We start from the raw sequence: 14,096 nt of genomic DNA on the forward strand, positions 1-14,096 counted from the left end.
ATTCGAAAATCTCAATTGATACTTTTCCTTCTGCATAGTTACCAAGTTATAAAAAACCTTGCTTGGCGCGGTTTCACGTAGATGGAGTTGGGTGTCGTTGGTTTAAAGATAATACTTCCCATATACAAAGCTGCCCACCTACTCAACTGAGCAATGACGTAACAGGGCGTCAATATTCAATACTGAAAATGGCCGTATCCCTCATCAGACCGAGACCAGATTTTGTAGTCATCAGTTGATATACTGTATAGGGTTCAGCAGTTATTTAACTCTTGTCAAGTTCGTGTCTGAGGGATAACCTCATTGTGAAATGCTCAAATAATAAGATCAAGGTTTTTTTTAAATATTAAGCTGGCGCTGTCCATTATCTGCGGTGCTGAAACTGATGACTCAAACCTACATCAAACCCTGCATCACTGATTTTCCATGCACTGCGTGAATAACACAGTACATTTAAATTATTCAAAGTGTGGTTAATATTCATAATCAACCTCAAACAAGTGGCCTTTTCAAGCTTGTTAGAACCAAAAAGTGCTCGTTTCCTACACCGGCTCACTCCAGTAACGGCGCGGTGTTGCGTTTTCCCCATATCCGCTGCCCTCATTCTACAGCGTCAGATAGGTGATTTTCTTACGCTCGCCGAGCTGGTAAAGCATTAATTACGTTGGGGGCGTAGCGGTTCCTTGTAATGGCGACTGTGCCGTAGATGTGCCGAGGTTTGTGAAAATGAAGCGAAGAAGAAGTTATTTCTATTAAGTAAACGCCGAGGTTCCCCGGAGGAGGACTTAGCGTCTAAATCACCATCTTTACAAGTGGTAAACTTAGCTGTACTTTTGAACTTTTGTGTCCGCGAAATGATGAAGCTCAAGTCAAACCAAACCCGGACGTACGACGGGGATGGCTACAAGAAACGGGCCGCCTGTCTGTGCTTCAGGAGCGAGACGGAGGAGGAGGTGAGTCCGGTGATGTTGCTGTCTGGCAGGCCGAGCTAACATTAGCAGCTGTGGGTGCTTTCAGTTGCCTTATCAATAAATTCATCAACAGAGGTGTGGTTTTTAAACCAGTGTTTGAGTCTAAGTCGTTTCTTTTTAGTAGCTTCATGTTGTCAACAAACATTGTAAATTGTCGTTAGTTTTTAGCTCATACTTTCGCAAGTGTTATGTAAGCTTCTTTAGCTGTGTGGATAACAGCTAGAACTCAACCTGTTAGCTTCTCGCTATTGCTAACTTTACCTTGCTAACCAGCTGTGCCTATGCCTTTGGCAGCCGGTTATCGGCCAGCGACCACAGCCCACAGCACTGGCTGTGACAAACTGATGAACTGGTTGAAACTAGATATTTGTTGAGCTTTCTAAAATGTTTCTCTAATATAATCATCTGATCATGTTACGGAGAAATTGGGGAGCTCCTGCGTTAGCGTTGAGGCAACTGGTATTGCTAGCTAAACATCGGCGTGTTAGTTTGGCTAGCTTTAGCCACAAGACACCACTGGGAGCGAGACCCGGCTGGCTTAACGCGCATAACACGCAGTATTCACGACACAATCGTGTGCTTACCGGGTTTCCTTTTTTACTGAGCGTTAACATTTGTTTTATTTAAAAAAAAAATCTTAAATCTGAATCATGATGGCAAGCGAAATTATTTTGGTTACCACGTATTTTAACACATAACCAATAACACCGGCGTGAGCTCCGATTCGAAATCTAAACGTAGCCTTGGGAAGTTAATGTCAAGTCAATAACACGCACAAAGATGTCTTTGAATAGGAACGTTTTACCACAGGGGAGACGAGATGGGACTAAAGTCATTACTCATTGTGGTCAAAGCAGAGGCCCGAACTGTTTATGTCATATACTGGTGATAGGAAACCCATCAGTATGATCAGCACGTAGAAAAACTTTTACCAGGCTGTAGTCTACCAGATTTGACACATGGCCAAGCCTCCGTTTTTCTCTAGCAGATTGTTGACACAAAGAACTCACCATAATTCAGAAAAAAGGAGAGAGAGAAAGAAGATGCAATCTGCTTATTAGAGTTTAGTGTTACTGCACACAACAACCCCTGTTTGATATGTACCTTGGTTGTGAATCAGGATTTCCTATGTTTTTGGTTAATTTAGACAAATTACACTAAATTTAAAATAGCATTTGTTAAACTAGAGCTCTGTTTTTCTTGAAGACAGAGTCAGTTAACACAACCACACTTATTACTACTCATAAAAGAGTAAAATTCATTAAGTTCATTAAATCAAATATTTAAGTACTTGAACAAAAGATTAGATATCCTTTTAAAGTGTGGCATTTAACATTTGCTGTACTTGAATTGTACTGTACTTGTAGTAAGATGAGGACTTTGAACATAAGCTTAAAAGCCATGTTCTTGACAACAGAGTATGGTCTCGTATCCGCTGCTATAAAAAAACACTTATGACGTTTGTTGCTTTGGCCTGGTGTGAAATGTTAGCGAGAGGCGGCTTAAATGCCACGGGGAGGTGGGTTTACACGCCACTGTTTTCTCCTTGTACCAGTGATGTTCACATTCAGGAGATGCTGTCTCAAATGAACTAGGAAGTTCCAACATGCAGCCAGCTACATTTCTGATTGCAGTTGAACAGTGATAGCATATAGCTTTCATTTGATTCACCTGTCTTTGTTCATCATACAAGTTAGTGGGGGAAACCACGATTCTCCCAGACAGCTTATTTTAATAATACTGAGGATCCTAGAGTGGTGTTTTATGCAAGTTTATGGATGCTTATTTGGGTGGTTGAATAAACATCCTCTGGCCAGAAGACCCATACTGCAAATATTTGGTATTGATATTTGAATACTCTCCTTATACTGTGAATATTTTAATGTTCACCACAGTGATTGCTTGATAGACTTCTGAAGCTTACTCAACAGCTGTTTACACATATAACCATTCAGCTCTTCTGTTGTCATACTTCGCTAACTGAATATCCTGTTCAGACGACAAACCTTGCATTGTGTGAGCAGCATCTAAGTGTCTTTCAGACTTCTATGCTTAACCAATGATGTTATGATTTGCAGGTTCTGCTGGTGAGCAGTAGTCGACATCCTGATAAGTGGATAGTTCCGGGAGGAGGAATGGAGCCTGAGGAGGAGCCCAATGTTGCTGCAGCTCGGGAAGTTTGTGAAGAGGTAGGTTTTGTTTTGTGTATTTTCTGGATGCTATTATGTAGCTGGTCCCATTTGAAAATTTCTTATTAGCCTTCCTGTGTAGACTGTGAAAGGTGCTCTGGAAAACTTTCTTTGACCCTTGTTACTGAAACATATATGTAGAACCTTGCCTTTCTAGTCTTTGTTTGTAGCCAGGCTAAGAGCTTAAAGATGCCTGTGTTTCTTTTCTATTAAATCATGGCTCCATTTAACACTAGGCCTAATTCCTCAATGCAGTCATCCTGTTTGAATGGACAGAGAGTAAGAGAGCCTAGCAACATGTAAGCTGTATCATAGCTTCATGTTACAAAGCAGTGTTTCAGTGTCAAGGGAGGTCACACACTGAGATTGAACATTAGCTAACCAGCAGCTGTACTTCAGTTTGTCATTGCTACAAATACAGCAAATGAGAGAAAATAATCAGCTTTCCTTTCTTAGTGGGTTCAGATAAATCATTTGTGTACCAGTAGTCATTTTACAAAGGCATTTTCAAGGGAAAAGTGTTTGTATGTGTGGTCTTGGATTGGTAGCAATTAGTAAACCACTCTGAAACTCACTGGAAATCAATTTCCAGCTTATACCACCTACATCCATCACTGAAACCACATATCCCTGGAGTGTACATGCTGTCCATCATGTCAGCTTTTTTGAACAGAATGGTGATGGGCCATTGAACCCTCTGAATCTCACCCGGCTGTCAGTTGCTGGCGGGTCACCGGCCTTATAAAGCCTATTCTGTATGTGTGTGTGTGTTTGTGATCCTTCACAATGACCGATGCTGATATCATCTCCTATCCTGGCTCCTACTGTTTGGTAGCTCTGGCAGTTACAGGACTTTTCAGCCTGCCAACACATTTCCAGAGGGTCAAAAGCAATATCGCATCACTACTGAGGTTTGTTAAAAGTGCCAGAAAGCCACATTGAGAAACATACTTCATGCATCACCACGTACTCTGGCTTCCTAAGCCTCTTATTGGACTCTGTTGTAACAGGGCATATCCTAATCCTGACAAGCCTATTCTGATGACCATATGAGTAGTGAGTGATTTCTTATGCTTATTGGTTTGGAGTTTTTCCAGGGACATCAGTGAAGAAACATCACTCAGGAGCAGGCCAAAGGTTTAAGAGGGCTCTTTTGTCTGTCTGGCTGTCTGTAATCTCTGCTCATGCTCAGTACTCACACAACCTGACCCTGCAAGATGAAGACACAGGACAGCATTGCATAACTCGAAATGCAGCCTCGGTGTCGTACAACTTCTTCCAGGATGATGCCAAGGCGTCTTATCAGTTACATAAATGCTTGAGATGGGCTCCATCTCATAAAACATACACGTTGACGTTTGGCCTATTATTTAATCACTGACACATCTGTGGTGCTTCCAGTGGCGGGCCTGTGCTTTACCACATGATCTTGCTGGAGGCCCAAAAAGTGCAACACTGACACCACAGTGCCGTGTGTGGAGTCAACATATATTTATAGACTGAAACTGGAACCTGAAGAAGCAGCAAAGATTCCAGTAGGGGGCTTTGCTCTGAATCTAAACTTGACCTATTCACCTCTCAGAGATCTTGCCATGGCAGCTGTGTAATTTGAAATGCCAACAATTGGTTAATTTATGAACGTATTCTCAAACAGCGTTTTTTATTAATCAATAATGATGATGAAAATTTGATGATGATTCAAATGATGATTCATTTCAAATGACTGAGAAGATTTGAGAAAGTGAGCGATGGATTAATCATTATTTGCACCGTGGATTTCAGGTGCAGTTTTAAAAACCTCATTTCCACTAAACTTTCTGTGGTTTCCACAATTTAGAAAATCAAACCCAAGTCAGTCTTTCCATTGATTGAATTAGATGTAATGGCAATGGAATCATTGCAAAGAATCAGAGAATGCACTGCAAAATAGAATTTGAACTTCTAGCCATGAAAAATTAGAAGGTATTTAGATTATTTCTTTATGTATGAAGTTCATTTGGACAGAAGGTATTGATTGAGATGGGAGATATCAGTCCAACGTGATGATGGAACCCAAAGCTTGACGTTCATCTTAATCAAAATGAATTTGTGTCTGTAAAGTACGCATCGTAATGGCTCTTAATTTAGACTTCACTGTGTTTCATTAAGTCCAAAGCTGCCTGCCACTGCATACTGTAAATAGAGGAAATGTTCAGAATTAAATAATTGACTATATGACAGTTTAGCATTGGGAATTCCTACCATCTTCTACTTCTAAGAAACTTGTTCAAAGTCCTTGTTAAGTTGAGGTTTTGTGTGACCACTTGGCTCTCCGGACTCTTACTTTGATCCCTGACCTTGTAATGACATTACCACATGCCCAGTGTCGTCATCATCCCTCCCGGTGCTTGTTGTTTGAGCAGCGAGGCCAAGGGTGGTGTGACATCCCGATAGCTCTCTGACTATCTCCAACTCTGATCTGACTTTAAGCACAAAATACATACAGACGGCATCAAAAATCTACAAAATCTTGTCATCTCAAAGCTCTGTCATTTCAGGACCCAGACCCTCAAACTCGGCACTGCACTCCTCAGGGTGCTTGCAATGCCGGGTTTGACGTAGATGGAATGAACAGTTGTTGAGTCATTAGAGATAGAGATAAACAGATCAGACCTTTATCTGACAGCTGACAGATCAAAGATAAACAGACAGACAATTTCCACATGTTGCTCATTAGCTGGTCCTTAGTTGTCCATCAGAATTGTGTCCTGTGACTTATGTTATTTGTTTTATTAATTTACAGGCTGGCGTGAAGGGGACTCTAGGTCGCTTAGTTGGCGTTTTTGAGGTGAGCTGCTATTCATTTGCTTTTTGGGCTTTAAATGTCAACATGCTGTTTGTAAATGAGATGTAAAAGGACAATTCCCCCTCCCCCACAGAACCAAGAGAGGAAACACAGAACCTATGTCTACGTTCTTATTGTAACAGAGGTGCTGGAGGACTGGGAGGACTCAGTCAACATTGGTAAAGAGCACTTGTTTACTTGTCAAAGGAGATCATATGGACTAAGTTCTCAGGCTGTCACATGGTGTCTGTAGCTATATAAATCCTTGTTTTCCCCCAGACTTTAGTGATATTACAGTGCACTGATATTTCTGTAGGATTGTTGGGGGAGATTACATCACCAGCTTGTTTCTGCCCTTGTGATTTTCCCCTTCAGTGTTCTCTACAGCACTGACAAGTAGTCCAAAACTGCTTTCCATAATACTTTTGTTCTCTGTTGTCTCTCTTGTCTTAACTTGTTTCACAATGGTCTCTTGTTCTGTCAACAGGGAGAAAAAGGGAATGGTTTAAAATAGACGATGCCATACAATTGTTGCAGTGTCACAAGCCTGTGCAGGCCACCTACTTCGAGGCTCTCCAGGATAGTTGCCTGACCAGTAATGGAACACCTTTGGTGGCCACGATAAGTGGGGACCTCTCCCCTACCTACAGCATCAATCAGAGCTCTGTCTCGGGTATCAGATAACTAAAACCATAACTGAAACCCCCTGGAGCTTTTCGCCACCACTTGCGCTCTTACTTGTTCTCTCCTTTCTCTTCTCTCCTTTCTCTTCTCTTCTCTTCTCTTCTCTTCTCTTCTCTTCTCTTCTCTTCTCTTCTCTTCGTCTCAATAACATGGTTTGCCTTGCCAACTCCTTTGTGCCAGAACTGTGGCACAGACTTGATGACAAGTGTTGGGTGAATAGTCTGCATCACTTTGTAAATGTAATTTTTGACCCTTCTTTTTTTCTTTTTACTGACAATTGCATGAAACGTTCCCTTGCTCCCCTCTTTCTCTTTACTTAACGCACCCTCAGTGGGGCGTTTATTGAATGCAAGAACTACTTTTTACTGTTGTAATGTAAAAGTGTATACTTAGTGCTTAAACTGAAGGCTTTTGGTGGTCCTTTTAGCGTCTCCTCCATTTTCTGTTATCTTTTCTGTGAATGAATGTGCCCATTAGTGTACTCCCTCCCCTGTTAAAAGGAAAGGAAATGTTCCGTGTATCTGAAAGGACAGAGTTGTGAGAAGTGACTTGTCTTGCATGAGCACCATTATGTCGTCTCACTCGCTCGGGTGACCCGACGCAGACTGCAACAGACTTGAGCTGAGGTCTTTTGGATTCTCTTCGTTTTCCCCCTTATCATGGTTGTTAATGTCAATGATAGAGTTTCAAGATATTCTTTCAATTAAGTGTCAAGCGTGTTTCTCTCATTTGGGAAGCTAGCCAAGCACTACAGGCTTCACTCTTGAACAGAGCATATCACTGTAAAGAAAGAGTGAAAGAATGTCACCATATAATGTAAAATGAATCATCTTCTCCTTAGTGTCTTCACCTCCTTTTTTTTAAGCATTTTTTTGTTTTCTTATAAAATGCTCTCCTGTGACTGAAAAGTCTTCCTCCACATACTGAGAGGGTAGAAGTAGTAAATTTCTAAATCACATCAGCACATATCACCTAAGTTATTAAAACCAATTTCCTGTTCTATTCACATTTAGTCTGGTTAAAAGCAATTGTTTACATTGTGTTGGTAACATAGCACAGGTGACTTTAGTAGGCACTTTTCATTACGGTCATGATTTTTTTTTTTTTTAAACCCTTCCTCCTTTAGTATTTAATCTGCATCCCCAAAAACACTCAAAACACCTGATTGACATTGAAAGTAATAAAATCTACTATGCTGTCTTTGGCAAGATGCAGAACAAACAAGCCTTGTACAGTTTGAGACCTTGTTTTTAACATGTAAAATGCTTTTGGATACTAGATTTCTGTTTGTTTTTTGTTGTTTGTTTTTTTCTCTCTAATGTCTGGCAAAAGTCTCTTTGGCTGAGCTGCGTCACTAGGCAGCTGGCTCAATACTGTGAAACTGGAGACGCTGTAGATAGCATGTAAGAGGTTTTTATTGTAAATTGTTTATTTCTGTATAGATCAAAGGTGAGAGTACAAATGACAAAACACCTCTTACACGTCTGTGAGTGCTACATGTCATTTAAACTGAGGCTGGAAGAACTGAAATCGTGGCGCTGGCTGTTGGAGCTGTTTACTTCTTGAGATAGCAGACGTTAGATCTGAGGCTGAAGAACAAGGGATGTGACTGAAATTCAAGAGCCCACTTGCAACAGAATATTCTCAAAATCCTTTCTGTAGACCAAAACAAATTTGTGACAGTAAGTGTTTACTGCTCTGGTTTTGTTTTTTTGTTTGTTGGTTTGATTCTGGCCATGATATGAGATGTAGTACAGCGACAGTGTTCAAACCACTACTCTGGTTTACAAATTAGCAAGCCTGAAGTTCTTTTCAAGCTTGCCTGATGTATATTATAGAGTTTTCTTTCCCTCTCCAAATCTAAAGCGTGATACTGTAGGTTTCTGTCCATATTTAATATTAACTGTTTTTTTTTTGTTAACCACTTGGGAGCAATGAAGTTGATTTAGCTTATTAGCATTAGCAAACCAATGCTGACTTACATATTCAACAGAACATCAGCATGGTTAACAAGTCAGGTTTCTTTCCACTGTATGAATTAAAGAACACCATTCACTCTTATATGGACCTTATTTTAAACCCACCAGTTCTGAGTGAAATATTGTACGTTTTCAAGGTTAAAAAGCCTGACTGCTTCACTTGCTAGCTAGCTGCTAACTTTAATAGCATGCTATGTTTACTAGAGCTTTTTTTGTTGTTGTTTTTTACTTGTGAAGAGATTTAAACTGTAATGGTTAAGTTGAGCACACAACAACGACATGCAAGATGCTAGCTATCTGTGGTTCTATCAAGATAATCATCTCTGAGTGTATCAGGGACTGTCTTATCAACTGTCATATAAAGGTCTGACTGTAACTTCTGGGACTTAATAGCTGTTGAATGCTAACGACAAAAAACAGTTTATCCTGGATAGAAAAAATGTGCGACAGCTCAGCAAGTCTTTTTATATTTGGATATGGACAGAAATCTCCAATGTCATCTTTCAGCCATCCGGAATGTGAGGAGCAAGCAGACACTGAGCAGTGAAAGCTCCTCTTGGGAGGCGCTCTAAGTGATGACAGCGGTTGTTAAGAGGTGGTGACTGTCTTTCAGGTTTTCTCTTGTCAAAGGAGGCAGCCCAGTCCTAGTAAATAGAACTTTGTACAGATTCCTCATCGGCCACTTTATTCTTTGGTCACAGCCTTACCGGCCCGAGCTAACGACTGAATTTGACAGACTTTCTGAATAACAGTACAGGGTAACGAATGCAGTCTAAAGCTTCATTCACAACGCTTTTAGACTTTGAACAGACTTTATTGCTGTGTATCGGAAAGGCGTGGTGGCCAAGGTCTTAGTTTATGACCTACGCTATCTGGCATGCCATGTTTAATAGACCTTTACGACTTCATCTAAATGTGCATTTAGGTGTTGAGGACATCGACCTGTAAGTGGCGGGAAGATAAAGCCAAACTGAGTAATTGGTAATGATTTAATAGAGCGTTGATGTGGGTGAGTGGTACTGTCAGAATACATGTGAGGAGTACAATCACAAGTATCAGCCAGTGACTTAATTCATATCCACTTGTTCCTGATCCATTTTTTTTTTCTGTTCTTTAATATGTTGTGTTTTTGACAAGCTAATATCTTGTATATAGTCAACATGACACCCTTACAGCCAGGGGTCACACTTTGGCTTTGATCAGTAAAAAGTGGTTTTTTTTTTTTTTTTGTTAAACTGCTCCCTAACTCAAGAAATACAGGCAGTTCATAAGTAGAGCGACTTAGACTGCAGTTCAGGAGGTAACTTATGAAGTAAATGTTTCCATGTAAGCTGTGCGGGAGCAGGCTTGTCTACCTTCTCTACCTGGAGGTTTGATTTTAAAATGGCCCTTTTCTATGACGTTGGTTAAAATAAATGGAGAACTGGGGCAGCAGATGAATGCTGTCCCTGAATTAACCAAAGGTGATGTGTACAATGCTTTTGCAACTGGCCCCATCTTGTGGCCAAAAATAAAATATTGAGATCTTGTCCCAAAGCAGTAGAGGACTGTAATATTTTGTTTCCCTGATTAGCACATTCTTTGGCCATGACTTGAATACTATTGAAACGGTTTCCCTCTAAACGTGTAATAGAAAAATTAGAACACACGCACTTCCCAGCCGTCAACCTCAGCCTTGAAGTTGCATACTTGTAATTGCGTTCAACAAGGTATGTGTCACTGGAGTTTTTCCTCTCGTCATTTGGGACTGTGGAATGAAACCAGTGTGAGAAGACTGAAGATTGTAATATAAATGTGCCAATAAATAAACACCAGTATTTCACATTCAGGCCTGTGTCATTGCTTGCATCCATGTAAGTAACTTTGTACAAAGGGTTTATTTGATTACATAAGGCTTTGGATTACTGACATATTTGGGTTTCCTGTTTCTGTTTTTAAAAGGTTATGTGATCTTTGAGGGTGTTTGATGTAGTACCAATAGCTGGACTGATGTGGATCTGACTAATTAAAGGAATCATCTCACAATAAACACTCAGCAATGGTAGTTGTATTTTTTTAATTTTCTTTATTGTACAGAAAATGAGTAAAATTTACTGAGGCTGCTGTCCTCTGCCGCGTCCAAAGCCGCCCCTCTGGAAAAGAAATGTTTTTTTTTCAGTATGCAAATTTTCATTTCTACATTAAGCTTATTAAATTACCCTCGCTGGACTTGCATGCAAACTGATGTAGCGAGGAATACTGAACATTTGTCTTCCATTGTAAAATTACTAAAGATACGTTACTCTCTGGGAAAGCTAAAATTCATGATGGTATGATGTCACTGATATGACATCAGTGACAATATAAAACTGAGAATCAGCAGCGTGACTTACAAACTGGAACTCTGTGGCAGCTCCGGCACCGGCTTCTGCTTTCTTGTCAGCACCGGCTGAAAGGAAAAATGACATCGTCAACTTCAGGAACTAATCTCTAGAAACAAAATGAAAGCTGTTCGACAAAATCTGTAAGTCGCTCTTTGGAGACCACGTAAGCCAGGTACTAGCAGCAGTGTACATACGAGGTGCAGCAGATCGCCTGTAAGCATCTCTGTCAGACTCTCCACGGTTGAGGCGGGCAGGCCTGTCTCCTTCCGTTCCTGCAGAGATAAAGATGACATGAATGATGGCTCATGTTCCACCGTGGCTAAAAGAAAAATCCTACCAACTTTGTAACAGTTGCTTTGCTCTTCACTTAAAAAGGGTCTGGCTTTATAGAGGAGGTAGGTGTTAAAAAGGTGTCCAGTGGGACCCCTTTATGCAGATCTCTGACCTGACTGAGGAATTTCACACAGTTTAGAGAAAAAAGATGATTGCAGAACGCGTTGCTGGAAAGTAAAAATCGCAATTTTGTCTTTCACAGCATGAAACTCAAAAGCACTTGATTTTCCGAAGATGCCAGATTCTACAGGACCACATTTCAACTGAAGCAACACTCTTACTCTTTACTCTTTGTGGCAAAGGGACACGTAGTCAGGAAATGAAGGTCAATGCTCAGGCATGCCAGCTCACATTAGCAAATAACTTTTGAGGTCCAACTGACCTAAAACTACAACTTCAACTCCTCTCAACATCATTTTTCCTCTGCTGTCATTTGTTAATTTAAATAGAGTTTCTATCCGGTTAGAAGAGTGCAGTTTGTCAAGTGTGGCACGCTCAATGCTCGTCTCCCAACACTATGCATCACTATTCTTTATCAATTATTACAGCAAAGGCTTCCGTTGATCAAACAAGAGTCAATGTTTCTAAAAATCAAAGCCTCCGTAGTGACCTCAGAGTACATTACTACCCCATGTCTGAGTAAGCCACTAACATTGTATTCCATTTCAAATATTCAAGTGAACAGTAAGACTTGATATTGAAAATGTGAAAATTAAAAACTGCTGCAGCTGCCCAACTTCAGCCATGCACCCTTAAAGATGGAGTCACGTGTCACTTTTTTTAACTGAAAACATCAGGTTGAAGGAGGGAACAACTCTGAAAAGCTCCAGTATTTTGTTTCAGGAACATCTCATCTTCACTTATGACGCCGAGACCAGGAAAACATGGGCTGCTCTGCTCCTCTGAGCTGATGAACAGATGTTATCAGTTATACTCATTTCCTCAAATGTCATACATTTCAATTTCCTACCATTTTTCTCACCACTGTGGCATTTGAGGAAAGAGTCCAGCTGATAACCTTCCAATTTAAAAAAGAAAAAAAAAAAGGCATTTTTGACAGCTTACCCTTGGGCCTGGGCCTTGCGGTCTCAGGGCGGGTCTGGCGACGCAGGGTGGCGGGCACGATCTCAGAGGGAAGGTGGAGGAAGTCTCTCAGGTACTGAATACCTTCATTGGTGAGGTACCAATAGAAGTGACGCCAGGCAAATTGCTCCTTTACATACCCACAGGACTTCAAGGACTGGAGGGGAAGAACACACATTATGTAGACAGGTATGATAGGCTTGTCAAAGAATAGAGATAAAATAGTCATGTAAGATTTGTTTTATTTATACAACAAATTGTAAATTCTTGGAAAATTGTAAAATTATTATTTACATTGACAGAATGACATGACTATTAATCAAATCTCTGAAAAGGGATAATATTTTACAATACAAGAAGATGCATTCTACCCCACAAGAAAGATAAAGATGATACTGTATACTCATGGCAATCACATACAAAAATATGTTTAGCTTCAACAAAACTGCATGACCTCTGGGTGCAACATAGGAAGAAATCAGTCTAAATTCATTTAATAATCATGGAGAGTTTTGAGCGCAGTTCAATTCTTCTATTAAATGAGCTACATATCAATGAGGCACATCACCATTGCAAAGTCAAAGTCACGATTCTCTTTAAAGCAGAAGCCTCTCCTAATATCTGAGACCAATGTGGTCAAGGGATAGACCTTCCGAATACAAGCACCAACCAGCTCATTCAGCAATTAGCATCTTTACCGTCTGGACTCAAAGACCATCGTGATGCCACAGTTTCTCACCTGCATCGCTTTCATCACATGAAGGTTGGGCACATTCTTGTCAGCAAGCTCGGGATGCTTGGCCAGGTGGACATCTTTTTTGGCCACCATGACTCCCTCCTTGAAGAGGAGCTCATAGATAGCAATGCGATTCTTCTTGGGCATCAGCATCTGGAATTAAAGCCGGGATATATATCAGCCTATTCTACATATGACTGCCAAGCTAGCATGCTAACTAGCCTCTTAGCCTACTGAAGGCTATACTTTGCGACTGACTGCTGAAAAGCTTTTGCTCGAGCGTTTATATGACGACGTATCACATTTCTTTCCAAATTTTACTCATCTGATACACGCACTTTGCCAGAAATACCAACATTCACGAAGGCGGCCTGTGTTAACCAGGAAAAATGGCAGCCGATTGCTAACATCAGTGCCGGGGTGTCTTCCTCAACTCTGCGTCAATTATTAGCGATTATGAAGTATTTGTTACAGAAATATGTTCACCTACGCCATCAAGATATCAACATTCATTATATGTTGAACACAGATGTTAATTAGCACTCCAGATGTCGAAGATGTATTTAGATTTACACGCCAGAATTGCCTTTACCTTTCCACTTGATAGGGGACCGGAGCCGGAAGGAACGACTGTTGTTGATCAGGAAGCTTTATCCTCGCACTCCGGGCCTGCAGAAATGTGTCGCCACCTGCTGGTGTGGGGTGGTCACTGACAGGGTCTTACCTTGACTCAACTGGGCAGCTGTTTTGCTTTCATTTACAGGCAATTTTAATTTCACATTCTAGCATTTTTAAAACCATTTTCATTTAATAATCTGTTATTATTTTGTGTTTAATTTCACTTGTTTTGCTTTCCTCTTACTTTCTTGTACTTAAAAAATACAGGAATTGGTTTCCTTTTTTCTCCCCCCTTTTTATGAAGCATTGCTACATA

The 14,096-nt window shown here is 40.6% G+C and overlaps 2 protein-coding genes across 2 annotated transcripts; one reads left to right on the plus strand and one right to left on the minus strand.

Moving 5' to 3' along the window:
- The first annotated feature begins 650 nt into the window (after positions 1-650).
- Positions 651-10,675, plus strand: nudt3b (nudix (nucleoside diphosphate linked moiety X)-type motif 3b). Its single transcript, XM_086199993.1, has 5 exons — positions 651-953; positions 3,050-3,160; positions 5,943-5,987; positions 6,079-6,163; positions 6,472-10,675. The coding sequence occupies exons 1-5, from the start codon at positions 855-857 to the stop codon at positions 6,666-6,668; spliced, it is 537 nt and encodes a 178-aa protein (XP_086056119.1). The 5' UTR covers positions 651-854; the 3' UTR covers positions 6,669-10,675.
- Positions 10,676-10,686: 11 nt separating this feature from the next.
- On the minus strand, positions 10,687-13,891 carry rps10 (ribosomal protein S10). Its single transcript, XM_086199994.1, has 6 exons — positions 13,755-13,891; positions 13,166-13,315; positions 12,409-12,583; positions 11,205-11,282; positions 11,020-11,075; positions 10,687-10,779 (listed from the first exon to the last, which is right to left on the minus strand). Exons 2-6 carry the CDS (start codon positions 13,313-13,315, stop codon positions 10,738-10,740), a joined length of 501 nt encoding a protein of 166 aa, XP_086056120.1. The 5' UTR covers positions 13,755-13,891; the 3' UTR covers positions 10,687-10,737.
- Between the last annotated feature and the right edge of the window lie 205 nt (positions 13,892-14,096).

The sequence above is a fragment of the Aulostomus chinensis genome, chromosome 3 (genome assembly GCF_037954235.1).
Source record: "Aulostomus chinensis isolate RoL2024-O1b breed Wild chromosome 3, RoL_Achi_v1.0, whole genome shotgun sequence".
In the NCBI taxonomy this organism is placed as follows: domain Eukaryota; kingdom Metazoa; phylum Chordata; class Actinopteri; order Syngnathiformes; family Aulostomidae; genus Aulostomus; species Aulostomus chinensis.